Raw genomic sequence first — 25871 nt, 5'->3', positions numbered from 1 at the left:
AATCTTACTCAAGGCCTATCTCACCTGGGTAAAGTCAGTTGGGTGATCGGTTGTCGTGAAAATCGATGGACATTTATCTAAATATAGAGACAGATCCTTTCCTTCGTAGTTGCAGTGGATCATCACACAAGGTGCGGGTTCAAACCCAGCCTAGGACAGGAATTTTGTTAGTAGGTTTCTCCATTTCTCTTTGTATGCACGGGTCCTTTAGGTGACTATAAATGGTTGACTACGCTCGTGTGGGCGTTTGCGCAGTCTATAATGTTTGTGAAATGCCGCTTGCCTTTCACTAATATGGTGTGCATATCTGTACATCAAAAGTTTTCTCCCTATTGGTTAGAAAGTCCTCGTGGAAGTCGGGAGACCCGAAATCCATCCCGGGTTGGGTCATTCCAAAGACTATAAAATGGCACTTGTTGCTGCCTCGCTTGGCGCTCAGCACTGAGAGCTAAGAGGAAACAAGACTGGTTGGCCCGGTGTCAGTATATTATGATTGGGCAGGATGTCATGACTTGGTGTTTTCGGCATGATACTTCACGGACGGCAGCACTTTGCGGGCATGGACTCGCTCTGCCACAAGAAGACACAGTATATGTACACACATAATGACTCCTTGTTGTCATATAACTGAAAAATTGTTAAGTACGACGTTAAACCCCAAGTATGCATACACACAAAAGTTCCTCAGCATCTTCCCAAAGCTCATGGTTTATCACGGGTATTGCGGTCTTCTTCACCCATAAAACTGGCAGTTATCATATACAGTAAATATTCTTGAGCATAGTGTTGTACACCACCCAAATCCTTTAGAACAGGAAGTCAGCGCTGAATGTCGTGGCATGCAAGGGAAGGGAGTATAGCACGTTTGCTAGCCCGTCAATGTGTTCATGATCTGTGCTGTTTTTTTCTACAATTTGAAACGGATCCCTATCGAGCATCAAGGTTTATGTTGCCATGGTAACAGAGAGGCTAAAAAATGACAAAACAATAATAAAATTTTTTTTAATAAAACATTTGCAATTTTTTGTAAAAACTGTAGGTGAATTTATTGCCATTATGAGATAAATGTTGTATCAAAGAGAAAAGAGAAAGCGTTTTAAAATTACGGTCTTAAATCAAACGGAAAGGGATGTCATTCTTTTTAAAAAATAGCTGTGAAATGAAAGTTGTAAAAATGCTAAAAAAGGGGGAAAAATAATAATTTTTAAAAATTAGAAAAAAAGAAAAGGAGTTGTCGTCTGTTATTCGCTGGCCTCTGGTCTTCCCATCAACTGTCGCAGTTCTGTTTCCAAAGCAACTTTCTCTTCTCCCATCTTCTCCAATTCCCGTTTTTTCACTTTGTGCATTTCTTGGGTTTTGATAAGCTGTAGCGACACAAAAAATATTACTTCAAAAATATATCCATGAATCCATTCAACAGTCATCAATCCACCCCATGTTCATTCAAACATCCACCCATGCACCATTCATCAAAAACAACCACACCATCAATCCATCAATCCATCCACTTGTCCATCATAAGCCAACACACCCACCCATCAGTCCATCAGCGCATCCTCTTGTCCATCATATACCAACACCCCCATCCATCAGTCCATCCACCCATCCACTTGTCCATCATATGCCAACACACCCACCCATCAATCTATTTATCAGTCCATCCATGCATCCACTTGTTCATCATAAACCAACACACCCACCCATCAGTCCATCCATGCATCCACTTGTCCATCATACACCAACACACCCATCCATCTGTCCATCCATGCATCCACTTGTCCATCATAAACCAACACACCCACCCATCAGTCCATCCATGCATCCACTTGTCCATCATACACCAACACACCCATCCATCTGTCCATCCATGCATCCACTTGTCCATCATAAGCCAACACACCCACCCATCAATCCATCAGCGCATCCACTTGTCCATCATAAGCCAAAACACCCACCCATCAGTCCGTCCATTCATCCACTTGTCCATCATAAGCCAACACACCCATCCATCAGTCCATCCATGCATCCACTTGTCCATCATAAGCCAACACACCCATCCATCAGTCCATCCATGCATCCACTTGTTCATCACAAACCAACACACCCACCCATCAGTCCATTTATGCATCCACTTGTCCATCATAAACCAACACACCCACCCATCAGTCCATTTATGCATCCACTTATCCATCATAAACCAACACACCCACCCATCAGTCCATCCATGCATCCACTTGTTCATCATACACCAACACATCCACCCATCAGTCCACCCATACATATATTCACTAATTTACCATCCATTAATTCATTCATTCCTCAACTGACATACTAACGACCGTATCCATTCCTTCCACAAACCCTCTATCCATTCATCCATTTACTACCCATTCCTTCATGTATTCATCTATTGACATACCCACCACCACATTCTTTCCTTCCACCAAGCCATTTATCCATTCATCCATTTACTACCCATTCATTCATTCATTCATTCATTCATTCATTCATTCAATTATTCATTCATTCAACAATTGACATACCCACCACCATATCCATTCCTTCCACCAAGCCATTTATCCATTTGCCCATTTACTATCCATTAATTCATTCATCAACTGACATACCCACCACCACACCCATTCCTTCCATCAAGCCATTTATCCATTCACCCATTTACTACCCATTCATTCATTCATTCATCAGTTGACATACCTACCACCACACCCATTCCTTCCACCAAGCCATTTATCCATTCACCCATTTACTACCCATTCATTCATTCATCAATTGACATACCTACCACCACACCCATTCCTTTCACCAAGCCATTTATCCATTCACCCATTTACTAGACATTCATTCATTCATCAATTGACATACCTACCACCACACCCATTCCTTTCACCAAGCCATTTATCCATTCACCCATTTGCTACCCATTCATTCATTCATCAATGGACATACCTACCACCACACCCATTCCTTCCACCAAGCCATTTATCCATTCACCCATTTACTACCCATTCATTCATTCATCAGGGGCCTCCGTGGCTCAGTTGCTTAGCGCGCTAGCGCAGCGTAATGACCCAGGAGTCTCTCACCAATGCAGTCGCTGTGAGTTCAAGTCCAGCTCATGCTGGCTTCCTCTCCAGCCGTACGTGGGAAGGTTTGTCAGCAACCTGCAAATGGTCATGTGTTCCCCCCCAGGTATGCCCGTTTTCCTCCCACCATAATGCTGGCCGTCGTCGTATAAGGGAAATATTCTTGGGTACGGCGTAAACCACCAATCAAATAAATAAATAAATCATTCATTCATCAACTGACATACCTACCACCACACCCATTCCTTCCACCAAGCCATTAATCCATTCACCCATTTACTACCCACTCATTCATTCAGCAGTTGACATACCTACCACCACACCCATTCCTTCCACCAAGCCATTTATCCATTTACCCATTTACTACCCATTCATTCATTCATTCATCAATTGACATACCCTCCACCACACCCATTCCTTTCACCAAGCCATTTATCCATTCACCCATTTGCTACCCATTCATTCATTCATCAATTGACATACCCACCACCATATCCATTTTTTCCAAACAGCCATTTATCCATTCACCCATTTACTACCCATTCATTCATTCATCAACTGACATACCCACTACCACACCCATTCCTTCCACCAAGCCATTAATTCATTCACCCATTTACTACCCATTCATTCATTCATCTATTGACATACCCACCACCATATCCATTCTTTCCACCAAGCCATTTATCCATTCATCCATTTACTACCCATTCATTCATCCATTCCGTCATCCTCACTGATTGTACACTCAGTATACACACCGGCGTACCTTTTCTTTCTTTTTGCTCAGGTGAGCTTTTCTGGAAGCCTCACAGTAGTCCAGAACCGCCTCCAAAAACTTCAGAATTCCCACACCGGAACTACTAACTTTTAACATTTCTTCTTCTGTTATGTTCTTCAGCAAATCTGGTAGAAGTGTAAAGCTAACCTCATTTAAAATAAACTAAAGTACCTCAACTAAAAATAAACCTCTGGGCTCGGTTTTTCAAATCTTTTTAAAGATTTAAATTTAAGCCTTCAATTTTAAATTTTAAGTCTTCAATTTGTACTTTTTGTTCACAAATATATTACAAGTATATTACACATGAACAAATGACCTGCTGTGCCATTTAGTCTCTACACAACTGTATTGGTTGCTGGGTTTTGTTAAAACCGTAAATATATAATATGATTTAATACCGGTATTAACCAAAACATTTTTGAACAACCGGGCCCTGAACTCTACTTTTATAATAATATTAGCAATATTCTGCAGTTTCTGTCTTGCTATCATCAAAGATTCTAGCTAGTTTGACATGTCATTCATCTTCAGTTATTCAGATTTAAAATATAAAACACCATTCCACTGTAAGCAGACTAGGAGCAGCTGATGAAAGTATGATATTGTTGGCCAATGGCCACACGTAACATCTGAAATTTGGCCTCTTGCCTCTTGTTGGTTTTAGTTAGGGTATTATTCCCACTGTTCATATAAATGGTTTAATAGTGGCAACATGCACACCGCTTAAGACCAGACTTAAGCAGAATTAGGTAAAAAGAGAAGAAAAATTGCGTGATTTTAATAGCAATTTATTAGGCTCATATCGGACCAATAAAAGAGCTTAATTTTTAATAATCATAACATGCATGTCGTAAATACTTGAGTAATACTTGAGTTTTCAGTGTAAAAGGGAAAAACTGCCCTTACTTTAGAACTGAAATACCATAATGGAATATATTTTCTGATGAAAGTTTTTGAAAGATTAAAGGAAATAAATACATTTTCCAATGTCTGATGATGATGGCTACGATGACATTTTATATTGTTTTCTTTCTTTAAATTTTAAATATACAACTTGATGTATATATAGACAGATCTGCTGACGCCACACGTGCATGGTGAATGCGTAAAAGTATACCTGGATGCATATGTACACCCACCTTTAATGACTGCTGTTTGTTTATGCGTGATACTGTCCAAGTCTAGAGCCTTTAGACTCCTAAAGAACCCGGTGTCAGAGAATGTGGCGTGCACGGCCTTCCAGTTTTCAATATCAACATGTAACCCCTGTAGTACCGGCAGACATTGACACACAGTCTTCACGTGCTGCGGCGGATGCATCATGGATCTGTGAATAATCAAACGCAGGGGGCGGACTGATTGGAGGATTGACTGGTGATGGGCAATCATATATATATATATATATATATATATATATATATATATATATATATATATATATATATGTGTGTGTGTGTGTGTGTGTGTGTGTGTGTGTGTGTGTGTACATATACGTACATGGATGTGTATGTGTGCATGTGTGCTTGGGGTTTAACGTCGTGCTTAACAATTTTTCAGTCATATAGATGACGAGGAGTCACTACGGACTACTTATCAGCACTGATTTTATATTCTACCCGCTGTTCGTTGCGGGCGGATAGAAGTGTTAATTCGCACAGTTTATTGATATCGCTTTGTTTTTACATTTTCATATTTTACACCCAGACGTCATGACGTTGAAAAGAAAGATGTTTCAAGACGTTCCAATCTGAACTCAGCGGTATGATGTCATAATACATGTACAGTAAACTTTTATATTTTTACGTCACGCAACAATTGGCTCCAATTTACGCATCTACTTGAACAGTTATAATAAAACCCAAACTGAGGTAAACCGTCAAAAGGCCGTATTTCACAGGTGACCTGTGAAAGTAGGTGCGGATGTACAAAGATGTCCAATCATGAAAGAAAATATGGAAACCACTCACGCAAGTCCACTGGTGAAAGAAAGAGAGTCAAGACAACTGGCGTGAATCCACCTGTGAAAGAAAGAGTTACGTCCCGGGAAGAAGGAAAGTAACAGAAAGACATGAACGGAAGGAGGAAGATTAAGGAAGCCGCGATACACCGAGGAAAGAAGGAAAGGAAAAGAAGGGCAGGAAAACAATTAAGGAAGGAGAGAAAGAAATAGACATAGTGAGGAAGAAAGAATCAAAGAACAGAAAGACAGAAATGCAAGAGGGAAGAGAAAGGCCGATGTCGTCAAGGAAGAAGGAAAGTCACAGATGGACAGAAAGGACAAAGAGAAGCTGAGAAGAAACACATGGGGGGGGGGGGGGGGGTGATGAACAGAAGGAAAGAAAAATCGACGTGGAAGAAACAAAAAGGCGGGATATATGCATGGAGAAAGGAAAGGAAGGAAAGAGCAGACAAAGGCGAAGCGGAAGCAGAACGGAAGCGCCATATATCGAAGGACGAAAGGGCCAACGTGGAAGAACGGGGATGAAAACAGTCGGACAGGAGAAACAAACTAGGGAACTGTCCTAGAAACTGTACACAGGGAACTGTCCTAGAAAGGGAAATGGGGTTGAAGAAAAGAATGAAGAAAGGAGGAACGCACGAAAGAAAAAATAGAAGAGATAGGAAAAAGCAAGGTATTTTCTATGTATGTGCATGGTGTGCAATCTGAAAAATGAGTTACCTCAGCTCTGTTAAGTCTGACTTCACCATCTTTCCTAAAATCTCTTCAACAGATGCTCGCCATGGCTGAACCTCCGTTAACGCTGCCTCGTACGTTTCCTGAAAGCACATACACATATACATAATACACATGATTTACATTCAAACATGAGTTTTAGTGGTTGTTTATTTACTAATTTATGTCACTCAGGGATGTATAACGCTCCTCAAGAGTTTTCAATAATATAATAGCCATCAGGTCCAAGGACAGGCGATAAGTCGGTATACATGTATGTGGAGGCAGGCATGCTCTTTGCAGCGCATGTACCAATCAATACGCTCGCTTCACATCACTGACACCAGTAGACAAGCTTGTCCTTTAGAGCCTATGCGACGCACGTAAGGTTGTTTAGGCTTAGCCTCACCGCTGGTGTCCTTACGCGAAACTATTTAATTAATATTCATCAATAAAATTGTTTCAGGTGATGGCTCGAAATCACGTTGTGTTTACTTACCGCAGCGTTATTCAAGATATCTGTACAAAATTTGCTGGTGGTGTTAGTGATGTAAAGTGAGAGTAGAGAGCGGCGAAAACGCTGTAAGGAGTATAGGAAGCATTGCAGGGAGATTAAATAAGTGATCTATAAAAAATAAGGCCTAGCCAACGGGAGCTGGATTCGAACATGTGATCTAATTGCTCAAGGGCTGTGACACTAATCCCCTATAGGCCCGCGTTGATTCTGAATTGATGGCTGTGGACATAATCAGAATATCGCCAGAATACCAGTTTGTTTTGGGGTAATATTATCATATGCTTTTACCGAATTTATTTATTGATTTGCCAACGTCGTAGAAGTGAAATATTCTTGATTACGGCGTAAAAATATGAATCAAATAAATAACCTGATTTGTGATTAATGTAGTCTTCTGCGACCGGTGGTTTGAACTAGGGCACTCTATGTACCGATACGTCAAGCAATAATTGATATGCATGGCGTGTGTATTACTCAGGAATATTTCACTTATACCAAACGCCATCGCAAAGGCAGGACTGAACAAAAGACTATACACAGCTTCGACCGGAAATGCTCATTCTTTTATATATATATAAGTGGAAATTTTTGTAAATGCATATGTGGAAATATTTTACGCATATCTGTAAATTAATTTTTCACCTAATCTTGTTTTATAGGTGTGTCTTGTCTGTTATATATCCATAACCACACTTCAACCAGAAAGACAGATACACAAAAGTCGAGTTTTTCAGTAACGCGTTATTTACATCGACCAGTATGCAATATATTTCTTATAGATAATGAATAATGGTGATAACACAGATGTGAGACTCACCATCCACTGAGTCTTTAATAGTAAAAATAATGTGGTATTCGATTATTATCCTTTGGTACTATTCGATAATTATCCTTTGGTACTATGTCCACAAGCCTCAAATTCTTATGATTCCATTTGACCGCTCCCTTTCGTGTTGTTTCTTTCTTCTAACCTGATCGTCATATCCAAATATGTTATATCGTCTATCAGGTCAATCGCTCAGTAAATCCTGTATACGCGAGTACGCGTGCACAAGTATACCGGCAGTAATCCGGAAGTAGTTCGGGCCCGATAATCTTCTCAAGAATCAATATTCTTCTGCTTTTAACGAGGAGGCTTTTCCCGTCTTTTGTTCAGGCACAATTCGCCAAGCTAATGTCCTCTGACAATGTGAGAAATTCGATGGTTTTCATAAGAGGTCTTTCTTCCAGTAAAAAGACATCGCCTTCTGCTGTAGCTCTGCAGTAATTGTGACTCGACACTGATTGTGCTCTCTTACTTCCAATAAAACACAGACTCTGCAGTGACTGTGCCCTCTTACTTCCAATAAAACACAGACTCTGCAGTGACTGTGCCCTCTTACTTCTAATAAAACACAGACTCTGCAGTAATTGTGCCCTCTTATCTTTCAATAAAACACAAGACTCGACACTGATTGTGTTCTCTTACTTCCAATAAAACACAGACTGCTGTGACTGTGCCCTTTTACTTCTAATAAAACACAGGCTTTGCAGTGACTGTATCCTCTTACTTCTGATAAAATACAGACTGCAGTGACTGTGCCCTTTTACTTCTAATAAAATACAGACTCTGCACTGACTGTCTCGTTTTACTTCTATTAAAACACAGGCTCTGCAGTGACTGTCCCCTCTTATTTCCAATAAAACACAGACTCTGCACTGACTGTGTCCTTTTACGTCCAATAAAACACAGACTCTGCACTGACTGTGTCCTTTTACGTCCAATAAAACACAGACTCTGCACTGACTGTGTCCTTTTACGTCCAATAAAACACAGACTCTGCACTGACTGTATCCTTTTACGTCCAATAAAACACAGACTCTGCACTGACTGTGTCCTTTTACGTCCAATAAAACACAGACTCTGCACTGACTGTGTCCTCTTACTTCCAATAAAACACAGACTCTGCAGTGACTGTGCCCTCTTACATCCAATAAAACACAGACTCTGCAGTGATTCTAAATGACCTAAGTGTTTTGCAGTGATTGTGAATTACTTAAGTGTTTTATAAGTACAGATACATCGAAAAATGTATCGTACAACATGAATGTAGAGCTTTAGACCATTGTGAGTTGAAAACGGTAGCTAATATTACAAGTTCGTCGTTTTGAGATATGTATTTTTTTTGGACCGAGTAAAGCGGGAAAAGTCATAGATTCGGACAACATCAGTTTGCCCCATGGAGAACTTACACAAATTAAGTACGAACTTTTCTCGCTTGCTGCTACATACTTTGCATTGTCAAGTGGCATTTCTATGGGCAATGTTCGTTCACGCTGGTGCTTATACCGGAATGTAGAATCGCCCCGGATTGACTGCAGTGTATATGATATCCAACCGGAATCACTGCTGGTGTACAACTATGCCATCAAGCTACTTGACTACCCAGGACACTTTTTAGATGTACAAGAATTTGGCCTCCGCCATCTTCTCAGCCGATTCCACTGAACTCAGCGATTGTGTATGTATGTTTGAGGCTTCACGTCGTTCTCAACACTTTTCAATCATATGACGACGAGGAGTCATTAGATGTGTCCTCTTGTGACAGGGCGAGTCCATGCCGCCAAAGTGCAGCCGCTACTGAAGTATGCCGAAGACACCAGACATGACACAACACCCGGTCACATTATACTGACACCAGGCCAACTAGTCACGTGTCCTTTCTCTAACCCCTCAGTGCTGACTGCGCAGCGAGACGGCAACAAGTACCAATTTTAGTCTTTCGTATGATCCGATTCGGGTGTGATCCCGGGATCTCCCAACTTCCGGTCGGACGCTCTAGCCATTAGGCCACCGAAGAGGTTATAATGTGGGTGCTTTAAACGTTAAAAATTATACGATTTGTGCACTGCTGATACACAAATTATGTGAATGTGCACAAAGCCGTTTTTAGCATGCACATTGAAGGAAATAAACGGCCCGCACCGATCCGCCCTCACGTGATGACCCTATTTTTCAACCTTGCTACCATATTCAAGCATTTTTGCTTGCTTCCTGCTTATCTTTACGCTACAGTCTTAAATATCTGCTTTTTGTATTTACTGAAAGAGGAAGAAGGCTCAGTGGGAAGGTGCATGGCTCCAAACTGTGTAGCTGGTGACAATTAGCGATCGGCCGCCCTCGTGGAGCCATTTGAGCATTCTAAATACACAAACACACAAAAGTAAAACTTACAAATCAGAAAGCCATGCAGCTGCATTAACTTTGTTTCCTTATCATTCATCTGTGTTTTCTGGACATTTTTTTTCTAGAATACATTTTTAATCTCTTTGATTAGGGAATAATGATTTTTATCTAGTCTTTGTCGTTCATTTTACTAAATTAAATTTGCAAGGTCTGAAATTTTAGAACTAGGCGCTACAGTACGCTATATACTTTGCATTTCCTGTCGGATCAAATTCTCCCTGGCACGTAAATAGCTAAAGGACACAAGAGGCACGGGTTCAAAACCGGTCTTACACAGGAAAATTGTAGATTCCGCCGCTCTCGTTGCTTGAGTGGCCTTGGATACAATAAGCGTTCAGCCAGGCTCGCGCTGTCTAAAAGTTTGTTAAAAACCACGTCTTCCGACAATATGCTGTGTATATCTGTACGTCACACGTGGCAAAGTTCGTGAGTAACTTGCCAAAGATCGGTGGTTTCCCCCAGGCACTCAGGTTTCCCCAGCCAATAAAATTCATCGCCATTGTATCAGTTAACTTTTTTAAGTTAAACAACAATCCAATAAAAATATAAATGAACGTTTTAAATCTAGGCCAACATCTTCCTGTCATTGACGAAAACGCGTTTTCTCGTTTAACCAGATCAGTCAGATTCGAGAGTTAACATTTCCAGCATCCATAATACTGTCATTGCACAAGTGCAAAGCTCTTGAATATGGCCTTGAACAACAATGAAATAAATAAACAAACAAATATTTGGTCACAGATACTCTGAACAACGCCTTATACATCACCTTATCCGTTTTCAGTTCTTCTTCGGTTTTCTTAAAGTCTCTCGTTTTGAAAATCGTCATTTCTTGGTTTTCTTCCAGGAGAATTTCTAAACGTTTTTGTTGGTTCATGGTCTGATGAGCTCTTAACGGTCGCGTTTGGAGGTCTTGTCTGTTAGCGGTATGTCCAGCTTGTGGTATATATCCTGCTGAGGGTATACACCTATCCTGCTGAAGGTACACGTGTATCCTGCTGAAGGTATATCCTCCTAGGAATTTTATATTCGAACGTGTGTTGGCTAACTCTGGAATGGAAATGTTGACGGCCATTATTGATGGACTCACTATAACAGATCTGGGGTCCTACTCTCTAAAAGCGATTGTGTACGAATTTTCTCATCCACAATGACACGTGTATCACCGGTACATACATAGCCTATATAGGCCTACATAAGTCACTGTGGATGAGTTACATGAATTACACAACTTGTGTACTGATGCTAGACAAAAGTTAGATGTGCAATTTTGTAATAACATTGTGTAGGCCTAGGTCTACCACTAGAACACAGTAGTTTTTAGAGAGTAGCCGAGCCTATATAGGGTTATCAAATTTATTTTGATAGCTTAGTTTTCATTTGATCCAAGCCTCTGTCGAGGAACAAATCAAAATTACATCCCGAGTTTATTAAATATTTTATAATGGATCACGAATTTCATAGCCTAGTTATCCATAATTCTGGAATTTATTTTGAACGCTTGTATATGGTTGAACGAGAAGACAATGTCTTTTTGTAAAATAAGTCATTTATGGAATCACCTATAAGTCTGGGTTAGATCTCTTTGAAAACTGGCGTTACGTGTTGACTTGCACAGTACGACAAGCAGTGATTTCAAAAAGAAGAACCAAAAAGCGGAAAATCCAAAAACGGGGGTTTTAACAACAGCAACTCACCACACAGCTTGCTTGCTAGTCTCAGTTATAATAGAACTTGGAGGATGCAACAAAACAGTGTCTACGATGTTTATTTAAAGGCTTTATTTTGGTCAGCCTTGGTCTTTTTCCTATGATGGTAGACGCAGGTATTGAATTAACTGATCACTGTGGGACCAATTATCGTGTTGTGCCGCACCAGTGCGCCGAGCAGTGACCAAGAAACCGTTCACAGTGTAGGAAGTGACCCCACAGGAGCCTGTAGCCTAACAGTGAGTATGGTTTGTAAAGATACCAATAACCATTGAAATAAATGATGAGCTGCCGGTACCGTTATACTGACAACGTGCACTAGCTCTAAATCTCAACAAGAACAATTTTAGTCTAGTTTCAGCGCTGTAGGCCTACATATAAAACTGTTCTGTACATGTAGGCCTATATAGGCTTATAGGCCTACTTAAAATCGTATGCTGAAAAAAATCCTGCATGGATGGAATTAAACAGTATACACAGTTATGTTACCAAAATCTTTGCATGACTAGTTTATTAGCTTAACACTTACCTTGTTATTTTCCATCTGTGTCGAAGGCTGGAAAACAAGCACTGGTGCGGTCGCTATGATGGAACCCGTGGTAAAGTCGATCAGTTTGCAAGTAGTTATTATAATCCCTATGCGTCTTGCACCGTCTTGAGATACGATAGCCAATAACGTAATTATATCGACTGGACGTGAGCCTGTACAGTGTTGGAATTCACTCAGCTGTGAATTGCGCGTATTTACGCTTACAATGGAAGTCATAAAAGACACAAACGATTATATATATATATATATATATATATATATATATATATATATATATGCAGAGAAGGCTGTATCTACTTTTACACGTGACGTGTAGGCCTATAATAGGAACCCATATCGGATAAATAGATATGCGGTCTGTTCGTATTCGCTTCTACCCTGCGGAATGTATCTTGTACGGCCTGTGTACGTTGAAATGTAAATATCCGGTGGCGTGACAACGTATTCCAAGCATGGGTGGTCCCAAATGGGGAAGCCGATTCCGACATGTAGAAGTACCAACAAAGACCGACAGAAATCGAATTCTTTTCCGTGTGCAGAGTTAATAAAGCGTACATTCTTGTCAAAGTGGGACAGACACGTTCGGATTCATTCAAAAGGGCAGATATTCACATAAACCCCGAAATCGAAGGTCAGGGTACTGAGTGGATATCGACTTTATTGCTCTCGACTTTTGACAAGTACGCGTGTACACGCTGTGCCTGTAACGACACATCAACCCGGCGTGTATCTATATATATATATATATAAACGTGCTTCGGTGTTGAAAAGAGGGCTGATATCACACAGCGCTATATGTACACAGTACATATGAAAGAGTTCAGTTGTCATAAATCCATCTTCCGTAATCAAGGTGAAGTTATACTGAGTAAATGATCTGCATGACAAAACACACATGGACTATTTTCAATGGGCAACTCCCCACCCATGAAGTTATCCAACTGCCTTGACCTACAAGTACGTTATATGTTATGCTACATGCATGCGTGTAAATAAATATTAAGTTTATTTGGTAAGTCAAACGGTAAGAAATACCAATAAGAACTTTATTATTATAAGTCATGCTCTCCATGGAACTGTGCTTCTTTACAGTGGGTGCATGTGGAACGGTACTTGATATAACAGTGCTTGTATGTGGGACGGTACTTCGTATAACAGTTAGTGGGTGCATGCATGGTATATTTATTTATTTATTTATTTATTTATTTATTTGATTAGTGTTACACGCAATATTTCACTTATACAATGGTAGGAAGCAGTATGGTGGGAGGAAACTGGGTAGAACCCGGAGGAAACACACGACCATCCAGCATGAGCTGGACTTGAAATCACAGCGACTGCATCGTATTGATATAAGCATATGCACGTATATAACCATGAATTTATACGTAGCTTACTGTTCCATGCATCTAAGACATGGTCATGTTGTTTTCCTTGGATATACACGTATAAGGATCAGCCGTGAAGGTTCACGACCTGTGTAGCCTGAGCATCGGTTCATTTCCTTTGATGTACTTTATTAACGTATTGTGTGGAATGGAACTAACCGACAAAGTGACGGGGCAGATTCTCAGAGTATAAACGCCATATGGTCAATAAATACAAATCTGAATTGCGTGACCCTGCCAACATTGTATTGTCCACATCCTTATGCAAAAACTATAAATACTTATTCATTGAAATGGACGCTATATGCTTTTTTTCTACTATCGTTCATTTTTTTCTCTTTTTACAACAGTTTAAAGCAAAGCCTTTATAAACTTGTGGCCTAAAAATTAAATGAACACCTCTCTGTATATACGTTTATCGGCTTGAAATGTCATATACCTAATATAATTAAAAGGACACGTAATGTGGTGAATTTCCCCCAATGTAGACGGTCACCCAAACAGAAGGACTTAGCGAAATCCCCTAATTGCATGATTTGACCCGAAAATCCTTGGCACAAAGTCGATCACGAATGAAGCACAGACTGAGTTCTTAAAAGAATTGGGCAATGCACAAGACATTTCTATGCATGTATAAGTACGGTTGCCCTTTTAGTGCCATTCGAATTTTCTTATTCATTTTAACTCGTAATCTACAATTAAGGATCCACTTTAGATTTTAGTTTCAAAATGTAAGTATCCTATTAAGAACAAATAACGATGTATATAAATACAAATGTGAATTACACACCCAGAAAATGATTAGACAAAATTAGCTGTATGTATTTCGAGCAACATTCCACGTCGGTAAAAAATTTTTCTCCGCGGCGTAAAGGTTTCTATACACGGTGTAAAGGCTTTCTCCGCAGCGTATATATAGGTTTTCGACACATTCAGTTATTGCAACTGTTTTCTACACAGGATGCAAAGTTTTTATCTCCGGTGTAAATAGTTTTCACAGTACGTAGTTTAAACTTTATCTCTGAATGAATGCAGTCTAAAAGATTTCCGCTGGGGTGAAAATTAAAGTTTCACCGCGAAGAAAGCTGTTTTCACTGTTTATAAGTTTAATTTAATTTGTTTCCCTGAATTTATGGCTATATGCATGTGATAATAACTCGCCAGACTGGCCACGTGAATGTACTTAATGAAGATTAATCCGATGTAAATATATGCTTATAGTTAATCATCACTGCTGATGTGCGAATAGGGGAACAAATCGGCTGCGACCAGGATCGAACTCACGACCTTCTAATAGTCTGCAACCTCAATGTCTTATTTCTTCTTTGTGATACGCGCAGTCTTTGGTCTAATTTAGAAGATGTATAAACACGGAAACTTGTGAGAGTTAAACGTTATGGTCTCTTCATACAAGCCAGAAGTTAACACTTGGTACAAGTAGGACCAGGTAATAAATCACTTTTATCGTATTATATATAAGCATACAGACAGGTTTGAATGCCGAGGTAAACACAAAAGCTTCACAGCAAAATGCCATGCTATAGACACATACATGTAACGTGCACCATACCGTTTCGGTGGCCCACTGGTTAGAGCTTCCACCTCGAATTCGAGATTCGTCGTCATATGACTGAAAAATTGTTGAGTACGACGTTAAACCCCAAGCACTCACTCACTCACTCGAATTCGAGATCAACCCGGGTCGGGTCATACCAATACTGTCTAAATGCTACTTATTGCCGAGTCACTTGGTTGGTTTGAGCCAGGAAACAGGACTGGTTGGCCTGGTGTCGGTATAATGTGACTGGGTGGGGTGTCATGTCTGGTGTCTTCTGCATGATACATCAGTGGCGGCAGCACTTTGTTTAACAGAAAGTCTGTTACCTGGGTGATGCTAGGATGTATTTTGAATGCTATTGCAGCAGATTATTTTTTTAAAAATATAACACACATTTTCTATTAATTCAACACAACGATTCTATATTAATTATAGATTAGCAGGATGTTATGTTGAATATGACAGAATTTTGTGTAATAAAAACAGAATACATTTTAGCATCACACAGACAACAGACTTTCCATTAAAATGGTGGGTTTCTCCCGGGCTCTGCCCGGTTTCCTCTCACCATAATGCTGGCCGCCTTTATATAAGTGAAATATTCTTGAGTACGGCTTAAAACACCAAATAAATAAATAAATTCCATTAAAATTAACAGATTATTTTGTGAGTGTACGAAAATTGAGAAGACACAGTGTATGTACACAAACCTAATGATTCCCCGTCGTCATATGATTGAAAAATTGCTAAGTACGACGTTAAACCCCAGACATGCGTGTACATGCATACAGCATCCACAAACATAGGCTATATTGTCCTCAAGCATGGACGAGTCGATCGACGCTGCTATAAAGAGTGCACGCTAGATTTCCAAACAACCCCCCACCCCCCACCCCCAGTTCACTTTAGTTAGCAAGGGTGAGTATAAATTAAACATGTTTATACAGCTGAGCTAAAATACACACCAAATATGATGTAATGAAGGATCAGTATATTTCTTATGTGTCATTTTGGGTGTGTACTTAACTGCATATCCACTTATAATAAGGGCTTTAGTTAGCGACAGTTATTAGTTTGATTAGTATGATCGAGTACTTCAACCAAACCAACGCTTGAGTCAGTTTCCTTCGGGTACTCAAAAGTCAAAAAACTTACGGATGGTCGTAGGATTCCCGCATGCAGGCCATGCCCGGTTTGCTCCCATCACAATGCAGGACTCCGTTGTATTTATATAAGAAATATTCTTGAGTAAGACATCAATCAAATAGGCCTGTATCAATAAATTAAACGTCAAAATACCGTTTTTGAGCTTCATAAGGATTCACTTTAATTGGCATATGGTTGAGTACACGAATCAAACGATGCAGCCTTCCAACAGTATATCTCTAAATTAGGTAACCATTTCTTAAGTTACCGGTATGTAGTTAAAAGTGGTCTTCACCCATGTAATATCAGAGCGTCGTCGACGGCTCATTGTCATCGTGCAAGGTCCCCAAAACTGTGAGAGATTAGAAAAAAGGGGGAGGGGGGTATCTTAAGTCTGGGGCTGGGATTGAACCCGTATACTGTATATTCCAGGTCATCGTTTTGGTCAAATTAAACTAAATGTTGTGTGAATGACAATATGTTCAGTGTTCGCGTTATAGAAAGCAGCGCGACTGCCAAAGGATCATGTGACCAAACAAATGGCGTTCACCGGTTCGTCTGGCAAGAAGTTAGTACTACACAAAGCATATCGCAACAGAAGATGAGAGTTTAGCTTCATTCGTTGTAATTTACTGTAGTGGAGTGTGGTTAGTGTGGTCTGGAAGATGGTTTTACGTTCATATGCCCGTATGATTATACGCAGAGAAAAGGCGCACGAGAGATAACGAAAACTGGAGTCGAAATAATCGCTGTAATAATCCTGCCAAGTCCGTTTGAAGTCGGTTGTGGTGTATCTTTCTCTCATGCATTTTGTTTGTTTTAGGTATGGATTGTTTATTCCAAAGAAGAACAAGACATCGTTATCCAAAAATGTGTTTGGTAATGAAAGTGATGAAGAGGTAACTATTTTATTTGAAATAAAACAAAAGGCCATATTTGGTGATATGATGACAACTGTATGACCTTCAATGAATATATTTAACAGAGGATTACGTGTCATTTTCTACGTGGTAAAAGAAAAAATAGTAATGTCCTAAACTATACTTGACTGTAGACCTACAATTTTGCTAGGGGCCTCCGTGGCTCAGTTGGTTAGCGCGCTAGCTTAGTGTAATGACCCAGGAGTCGCTCACCAATGCGGTCGCTGTGAGTTCAAGTCCAGCTCATGCTGGCTTCTTTTCCGGCCGTAAATGGGAAGGTCTGTCAGCAACCTGCGGATGATCGTGGGTTTCCCATTCGGCTCTGCCCGGTTTCCTCCCACCATAATGCTGGCCGCCGTCGTATAAGTGAAATATTCTTGAGTACGGTATAAAACACCAATCAAATAAATAAATACACTTTTGCTCACATTATTATTATTATTAATAAAACTCTTTTAACTCTTATATAATATTGTTGTCTTGATTTGTTTTACAGGAAAAAGTTACTGTTACCAAAGGATTTGAGAAACATGCAAAAGCAGGTTTAAAACAGCAGGTAAAAATTGTCATTGTTAGCTGAGTTGCCCATAACGTACTGTCTCACTAGTGGAAAGTGTATTGAGACAACTGTTAAAAGTCTTTGGCCAGTGAATTCAGAAATATCATTATGTTTCTTGTTAGCTGTTAATTCCATGGGTCTTTATGCATCAATAGATATAGTTAAAGTCACAATCCTTTTTGAGGTCTTTTTTTTTTAGGGCAATCAGATTCACTTATTCTTAATCTCCCATAGGACAACTAATGGGTTGTTTTCTGGTTTGAGTATTTGGGCTAAACTCCTCTGATTTCTTTAAGAAAGGGACCAGAGAGTTCAGGCCCATTGGTGATTCATAACCCTTTCTCATATCAGGGTTCTTCACTGCAGTGGCCATTACATATGCCTGGTTTATTTTACCCCAGATTGCAGTCCATTTCCATGCTTGTGATTTGTAACTGGCTGATTATGCTGGTTCCTTGTACTTTGTGTGGTTTATTTCAGGCCACACCTGATTGCAGTCCATATCCATGATTGTTATATGTGACTGGCTGATTATGCTGGTTCCTTGTACTTTGTGTGGTTTATTTCAGGCCACACCTGATTGCAGTCCATATCCATGATTGTTATATGTAACTGGCTGATTATGCTGGTTCCTTGTACTTTGTGTGGTTTATTTCAGGCCACGCCTGATTGCAGTCCATATCCATGATTGTTATATGTAACTGGCTGATTATGCTGGTTCCTTGTACTTTGTGTGGTTTATTTCAGGCCACACCTGATTGCAGTCCATATCCATGATTGTTATATGTAACTGGCTGATTATGCTGGTTCCTTGTACTTTGTTTGGTTTATTTCAGGCCACACCTGATTGCAGTCCATATTTATGCTTGTTATTTGTAACTGGCTGATTATACTGGTTCCTGGTACTTTGTTTGGTTTTCAATTAAAATTACTGAACAGTGCCTAATAGTGCCAGTGAACAATAGGCTTAAGCTGACACACAAAATCTTGTCTTTTCAGACCCAGTTGGAAATTGACAAAGCTTTGGCAGAGGACCCTTCCGTGTATGAATATGACAATCTGTATGATGACATGAAAGCTGAGCAAAAGACAAATGATGCTAAACTATTCAACAAAACTGAGTCCAAGGTATGCAAGTCATTAGCTAGCATGGCATAGATAATCATCTAAACTTGTGAGGGAGATATCTTCTCATCCCTCTTTATGGCTAAATTAGCAATGTGCATTGCTGTTTTCTTGTTTGTACGTCTGTCTGTTTCCGTCTTTGTAATTGCCATATCTCTGGACCTGTCAAAGGAAATTTTAGTTTTATTGCCATTGTTCCTTTTGTGGCTCTTTTTTTTTTGGGTTGTCTTTTTTTCTTTTCTCTTCTCTTTTTAACATTTCAGCCAAAGTATATTGAGAACTTGATGAAAGCAGCAGAAAAGAGGAAAAAAGAAAATGAGAAGAGAATAGAACGGAAAGTTCAAAAAGAAAGAGAGGCAGAGGGGGATGAATTTGGGGACAAAGAAATGTTTGTGACAAGTGCCTACAAGAAAAAAATGCAGGAAAGACAGGCAGAAGAGGAAAGGGAAAGATTAGAAGAGGAAATGGAAGGTAACAGAATCTTAATTTGCTTCTTTTTCATTACAATTATCAGGAGAGATTGGATTTTTCATTATTGTAATGATCATTGTTCTGCCCAGTAACTGTTCTGTATATTTGCAAAGTTTTAAACAGAAGTGTATGATGTCCACAAATTACTGTCCAAAAGTTTATCAGTACTGCAAGTTTTATATTAAATTAGACAGAACTTTGAGGTCCTTTATTTTGTGGTGATGACGTGAAATTGGTGCACAGCCAAACAGTATAGAGAAGAGCTGTCACACAGTACAGTTTTTTTGTGACTGTTCTGAAAAGCACACCATGGTACAGAACTGTTCAGAACTATGTGATCACAAATGACCTACTGCAATCTTTGTAGTTTTATTGCTCACTGGTAGCATATGTAATGCTGATGGTGTCCTTTACCCAACTGAGCAACAAAACTAAACTCAATCCATGACTTTGAAGAATGCATTCACGTCTGCTGCTACTTTTTTGTACACGGTTGCAAAGTTGTAGTTTATCTCTGCCTATCTGTATTTGACTGACTCTGTCAGTACGAGGAAGCTTACAGATTTGTAGTTTGTCTCTGCATATCTGTATTGAAGTGATTGTCAGTACAAGCAAGCTTGCAAATTTGTAGTTTATCTCTGCATATCTGTATTTGAGTGACTCAATACAAGTAACGTAATGCAGTGGTTAACCTTAACTCAGCAGCCATTGCGGCTCTCCAGAATCAAAGTATAACAGCAGAAGTTTTTGTTCATATTTAGTATACTGATGTACAATTGTTTAAACTTAAATATGGTATTTACTATTAAGTCTTAAACCAGTTTTTAACAACCGGGCTCAGATATTCAATTTTCTGGTCAGTGAAAGAATGAATTACAAGGATGTGTATCAACCACTCAGGTCACAGTACTCAAGAAAATTCAAGTATATTTGTGCATATTTTCACTTTCCCCACTATCTTCCAATGTATGCATTATGATGCACCTGGGAAATCTTGTGTAATACATAAATAAGGATTCACTTTTTTCTGGGTTTTTAAGCTCGGCTGGATGTGACAAAGCAGAAGGATCTAACTGGATTTTACAGACACTTGTTGAAACAGACAACTGGAGTGGATCCTGAGGTCAAGGTTAAAGAGGAAGTAACAAAGGCCAAAGAAGGGGATGTCAAGGTCAAAGAAGAGGAGGTGAAGGTCAAAGAAGAGAAAGATAGCTCTTCTGGAAGGTGGGTTTGGTAGGTAGTGGGGTGATGTGAGTAATGTGAGTCTCCTAACCACAGGAGATGTGAGTTAATTCTCGGCCTTACAGAGGGAATTTGTAGATTGCCCAGCTCTCAGTCTTCATAGGACCTTGGTGACAAATAAGTGGTTGACAGTCAGGGCTCATAGGCCATGTGCACAGCTCTATAGTTGTTGAAGACCACGTCTCCCACCAAAATTGCATTCAAATCACATGTGGGAAAGTTCATCAGTAACTTACCAAAGGTCAGTGGTTAATCCCGGGCAGCCCTGTTTCCTCCACCCACAAAGCTAACAGTCTTATACATCAGTGAAAAAGTTTTCAGTGTGATGTTAAGCATGAATCAGTCATAACAAGTGATTCATTTATGTTTAAGTCAGGATCAGTCCCTCTAAAGTGAGAAAAGTTTTGTTGTTGTTTTTTTTTCACAGCAAATATATTTGTCATAGTTTTATAGTTGATAGGCTTTGTTTACAAGAAATTATAATATGAAATTTTTGTAGTTTTAATGCTAAAAATTGCTTTCTATGGGAGGACCATAAATAGATAGAGAGTGTACAGAACACAGTACATATTGATGTCTGTCAGATGTTCTCTAGCCCTAGACCGTTGAAGTCCCAGTATCAAATCCAGGCAGTGCTAGAAAGAAAAATATGGTATTTAGAGTTAAATTTTGTTAATTTTGTAGAAAACTCAGCAGATCAAGATCACCCGATGATGAGAGGTCAAAGTCCAAGGACAAAAGTCGGAGGTCAAGGTCAAGAGAAAGAGGTGAAGACCAGAAGAGTTCTAAACATTATGAGAGAGACAGACACAGGGATTCAAGGAGGGACTGGAGGAGTGATAAAGATTCTAGGCGAGACAGAGAGTATGACAGACATGACAGTAGAAGGGATAGATATAGCAGAAGAGATAGAGAGTCTGATAGACATGACAGCAGAAGGGATAGAGATAACAAGCGAAACAGTGCAGAGAGAGAAGGCAGGTCTAGGCGAGATAGTAGGGAAAGGGAAAGTAGGTCAAATAAAGACAGTCGAGACGGAGAAAAGAAGTCAGGGCAAGATAATAGGGAGAGGGAAAGTAGATCAGTCCAAGACCTTGAAGAAGCAGAAACCAGGTTACGTAGGGACAAATCTGAAAGGTCTGGAGAGTCGAGATCTAGATCTGAGAAAAGTGAAACAGCAGCAAAAAGATCACAAACTGAACGTACGGATGATGAATCTGATAGATCTAAAGGGGACATTTTGTCCAAGAAACAAAAACTTGAAAGTGAAACAGAAGTAGATGCAGCACAAAAACCTGAAAAATCTGAAACTTCAAAGTATGCACGCCGCACAACTGAAGGTGCAGTGGAAGATGCCAGAGCCCGGTACCTGGCCAGAAAGATGGCGCGATCTACGCCAGTCGTAGTGCAGGATGCTGATGAAGAGAATGGCTGATGACAGGTCATGGATGACCGGTAGGGGATTGTTCTAATGGTTTCTTCATAACCATTCAGTGGTTGTTCAGGTAAATGATTTCAATTGACAGACATTGAGTGGGAATGTTTTAGAGTGCCTTGCAGGAGTTATGGATTTTCAGACATCTGATTGGTTGAAAAAAAAAGATGTGTATTCATGGTATGTAGTGATAAGGCCCTTACATCCAGTACAGAAAGGAGAAGATTCACATGTACCCGATACTGCCGTACAGAGAAGCTGTTAGGTTTGCTAAAACGTGTAATAACCTCAGATATAACTGCAAAATCCTTGTAAAAATTGAGTGATCATCAGGAGAAAGACCATTGGAAATCTGAAAAGACTTTTACTTATTTCTTTTTTAGCCTTTTGGGCTGAAATAAAATACAATGAAATGCATGGTGGGCTTTGTGGACAATCTTGACAATGTAAGTTGTCATGTGAGGTCACAACTTTTTCTACACATACATGTTCAAGTCTGACCAAGTCCTTGTGCACTTGGTCGCACTCATGCAATGTGAAAAACGCATCAAAGAAACAAATTGGACATTAAAAGCCTACATCAGAGAAAAGTGATTTGGATGTCATTGACAACATACATGTACTATATTATTATGGACCAGGTAATAAAAACCCACAATACAATAAAAACATTTTGTCAAGGGGGTTAGCACGCCAGCTAACTTGATCGGTCTGAGTGCAAGTCCAGCTTATGCTGGCTTCCTCCCAGGCTGTACATGGGAAGATTGTATGTTTCCTCCTACCATGATACTGTCCTCCATTGTATAACTGAAATATTCTTGAGTATGGTGTCCACCACCAATCATATGAATAAACAGATAAAAATTCGTTACAGCATTTGATCCATTGAAACTGATCTAAAGTGTTACTTTCACATACCTAAACAGTTCTCAATAGCATTTCTACTAGTGTTTACTTCTTTGTTATGTTTTCCTGCACTTTAAAATCTTGTTAAGACATGGCTGATATATTGCAGATGTGGCATCAAGTCATTATCATTCACTTTACTGACTCTGATGGGTCAGGAGTGGGGTGCCAACATTAGGGTGTCCAGTGAAGTATCTGACTGAGGTCAGAAATTGTCATTAGTTTCAGGTCTACAATGAGTGCAATCTATCTTCAAATCTTCAAAGAGGCATTTTATGAGTATATTGTATGTTGAAATGTTGAATGTTTTAATGCATTAAATTTGATCATGAAGATACAGTTAATCCGAGAGTTTGTATTGCCATACCCTGCAATTCTCATGTTCTGGAAATGTGAAGTAAAAAAGTTCCTTGTTAACCTTTGCTTTTTAACAGCTGAAAAAATAGTTGTCATTTTGCTCTGTTGCAAAAAACATTCCTTGGCATTGTTGATGGGTTTGGCTGAAAGGAGTTAATAACAAAGAAAACACACACATGCACATGGTCAAGGGAGTGGACACACAAGTGCTGGTTCGGTTCCTAGCTCCGGAAAGGGAGTGTTCGATGTTCCGCAATATTCGGCCTGTAGTGCTCATAAGGACACTCATGTGGTCTTGCACGAAGTTCATTGAAGATCACTTGTGCTCACCACTGAACATGACCTACACACTGAGATGGCTCAAAGTTTGGAAATCTCTCCATATGGACTAAACATTCAACACCAGAAGACCTACAGAATTTGCTGTTTTGTGACACACCGTGTTTTATCATAATGTCATGGTCATTTCATGATGATGTCTTCTTGTAGTAAGTCTTGATACTGAAATATTTTTCTTGCTGTCTCACGGAGATGACTGATATTTCCTTTGGGAAATGTCCAACAAGCCATTCCTGAATTAAATCAAGATTTGAAACATGTTTTAGAAGATATTTTGAAGCCATAGAAAGCAAAAGAGAAATGTATCAAAATTCTACTTCCAGAACCAAAAAGAAGCATTCTGACGACCTACATTTACATTAGGACTTGTCAGAAGTGGCTGTGTGGAATCGGCCTGTTATAATTAGATGATCTCTTTAGGCTGAGCTTGAAAACCCAAAAAATTATAAGACAGCTAATTTTGAAGTCCGTATTGAAAGCTCGTCTGCTTATGAGTGATTGGTTACCGTTTTAACGTTGTGCTGAAGACTTTTCACCCGAGTAACGATTGTCAGATTTAGGGGTGGAGGAACCCTTTGCCAGGTACCTGACAGACCTCTTGAGTGCAAGTTGCAGCAGAAACAGGGAGCGCTGGATTTGAACTTGGGACCTCAGCACTTCAACCATGTTTAATATAGCCAATGAGGCCCTGCCTCTATACGACGGTGACGCTCATCGCTTCCTTATCAGTGTTGTGCAGACAGTTTGATGCAACCAGTTTAAAGTTGCTATGATTGTAGGATGGGATATCATCGGCAATGAAGAAATCTACATATTCTTGGTAGACCTGGATTCAGATTTACTCGATTGCTGTTTAACTGTACTTTGACCTATGTTGTTTATGAGAGTATTCATTTCAGACATGAGGAAACGCTACATATCCACAGCAATAGGTGAACAATACAACCTGGGCCAGACTCTTGTGGGCCACCTTCTGGATTGCAGACAGGCGATTATTTACTTATAAACCCATTTGGTTCAAACTCCCATATTCTTGAGTTTGATGAATATTGATTTGAAAAATTTTTTGTTTTTTTCTATCTCTGCAGTGTTTAGATAAATGAGGCTATACTAGAGATTTTTGGCAAAAATCCACACTTGTTAATCAAATAAAAATTTCCTGTATTTACCAAGAATAGCCCAAATTATTGCCTTCAGCAAATATCACTTGTCAGGAGTAAACCACTTCTCACCACCAGGTGCCATGATAAATCTTCTGACCTGAAGTTACACCCAAATGGTCAGTCAGACAATCGAGTGCGCCGACTGAGGCAGAGAGAGTTGGCTGATCCAGCGCGTCTGCTGAAGTAGCAAATCAGAGTCAGCTGAGCTGGTGAAAGTTGACTAATCCAACTGAGGCAGTGAGAGTCAACTAGCCAGTGGGTCAACAAGGTCCGAGTCAGAGAGTTGGCAAGAGTCAACTGAGGCAGTGAGAGTTGGCTGATCCAGCGCGTCTGCTGAAGTAGCAAATCAGTCAGCTGAGCTGGTGAAAGTTGACTAATCCCACTGAGGCAGTGAGAATCAACTAGCCAGTGGGTTAGCAAGGTCCGGGGTCAGAGAGTTGGCAAGAGTCAACTGAGGCAGTGAGAGTTGGCTGATCCAGCGCGTCTGCTGAAGTAGCAAATCAGGGTCAGCTGACCTGGTGAAAGTTGACTAATCCAACTGAGGCAGTGAGAGTCAACTAGCCAGTGGGTTAGCAAGGTCTGAGTCAGAGAGTTGGCAAGAGTCAACTGAGGCAGTGAGAGTTGGCTGATCCAGCGCGTCTGCTGAAGTAGCAAATCAGAGTCAGCTGAGCTGGTGAAAGTTGACTAATCCCACTGAGGCA

The 25871-nt window shown here is 39.9% G+C and overlaps 2 protein-coding genes across 3 annotated transcripts; one reads left to right on the top strand and one right to left on the bottom strand.

Annotated features, from left to right (window-relative positions):
* Positions 1 to 1044: 1044 nt before the first annotated feature.
* On the bottom strand, positions 1045 to 12732 carry LOC135476522 (dynein axonemal heavy chain 10-like). 2 transcript variants are annotated; one of them, XM_064756567.1, is made up of 6 exons: positions 12541 to 12732; positions 11072 to 11352; positions 6566 to 6663; positions 5025 to 5212; positions 3874 to 4010; positions 1045 to 1364 (listed from the first exon to the last, which is right to left on the bottom strand). In XM_064756567.1, exons 2-6 carry the CDS (start codon positions 11177 to 11179, stop codon positions 1242 to 1244), a joined length of 654 nt encoding a protein of 217 aa, XP_064612637.1. In that variant the 5' UTR covers positions 11180 to 11352; positions 12541 to 12732; the 3' UTR covers positions 1045 to 1241. The 2 variants fall into 2 exon arrangements, with proteins under 2 accessions (XP_064612637.1, XP_064612638.1); XM_064756568.1 differs by lacking the exon at positions 12541 to 12732 and adding an exon at positions 12000 to 12204.
* Positions 12733 to 17179: 4447 nt separating this feature from the next.
* Positions 17180 to 23760, top strand: LOC135476521 (nuclear speckle splicing regulatory protein 1-like). Its single transcript, XM_064756566.1, has 7 exons — positions 17180 to 17221; positions 17477 to 17552; positions 18070 to 18129; positions 19132 to 19260; positions 19521 to 19728; positions 20769 to 20952; positions 21655 to 23760. The coding sequence occupies exons 1-7, from the start codon at positions 17193 to 17195 to the stop codon at positions 22403 to 22405; spliced, it is 1437 nt and encodes a 478-aa protein (XP_064612636.1). The 5' UTR covers positions 17180 to 17192; the 3' UTR covers positions 22406 to 23760.
* Positions 23761 to 25871: the final 2111 nt, after the last annotated feature.

Source organism: Liolophura sinensis, chromosome 10 (genome assembly GCF_032854445.1).
Source record: "Liolophura sinensis isolate JHLJ2023 chromosome 10, CUHK_Ljap_v2, whole genome shotgun sequence".
NCBI classification, from domain to species: Eukaryota; Metazoa; Mollusca; class Polyplacophora; order Chitonida; family Chitonidae; genus Liolophura; species Liolophura sinensis.
The sequence above is the reverse complement of the archived record's forward strand: the minus strand, read 5'-3'. Positions and strand labels throughout refer to the sequence as shown.

Excerpts from the sequence above, each read along its gene's own strand:
- LOC135476521 (XM_064756566.1), top strand. The coding sequence starts at position 17,193 with ATGGCGTTCACCGGTTCGTCTGGCAAGAA. Across the intron at positions 17,222-17,476 it reads ACCGGTTCGTCTGGCAAGAA|GTATGGATTGTTTATTCCAA; the intron begins GTTAGTACTACA and ends TGTTTGTTTTAG. Across the intron at positions 18,130-19,131 it reads AAGCAGGTTTAAAACAGCAG|ACCCAGTTGGAAATTGACAA; the intron begins GTAAAAATTGTC and ends TTGTCTTTTCAG.
- LOC135476522 (XM_064756567.1), bottom strand. The coding sequence starts at position 11,179 with ATGAACCAACAAAAACGTTTAGAAATTCTCCTGGAAGAAAACCAAGAA. Across the intron at positions 6,664-11,071 it reads AAGAACTGAAAACGGATAAG|GAAACGTACGAGGCAGCGTT; the intron begins GTGATGTATAAG and ends ATGTGCTTTCAG. Across the intron at positions 5,213-6,565 it reads TCAGACTTAACAGAGCTGAG|ATCCATGATGCATCCGCCGC; the intron begins GTAACTCATTTT and ends GATTATTCACAG.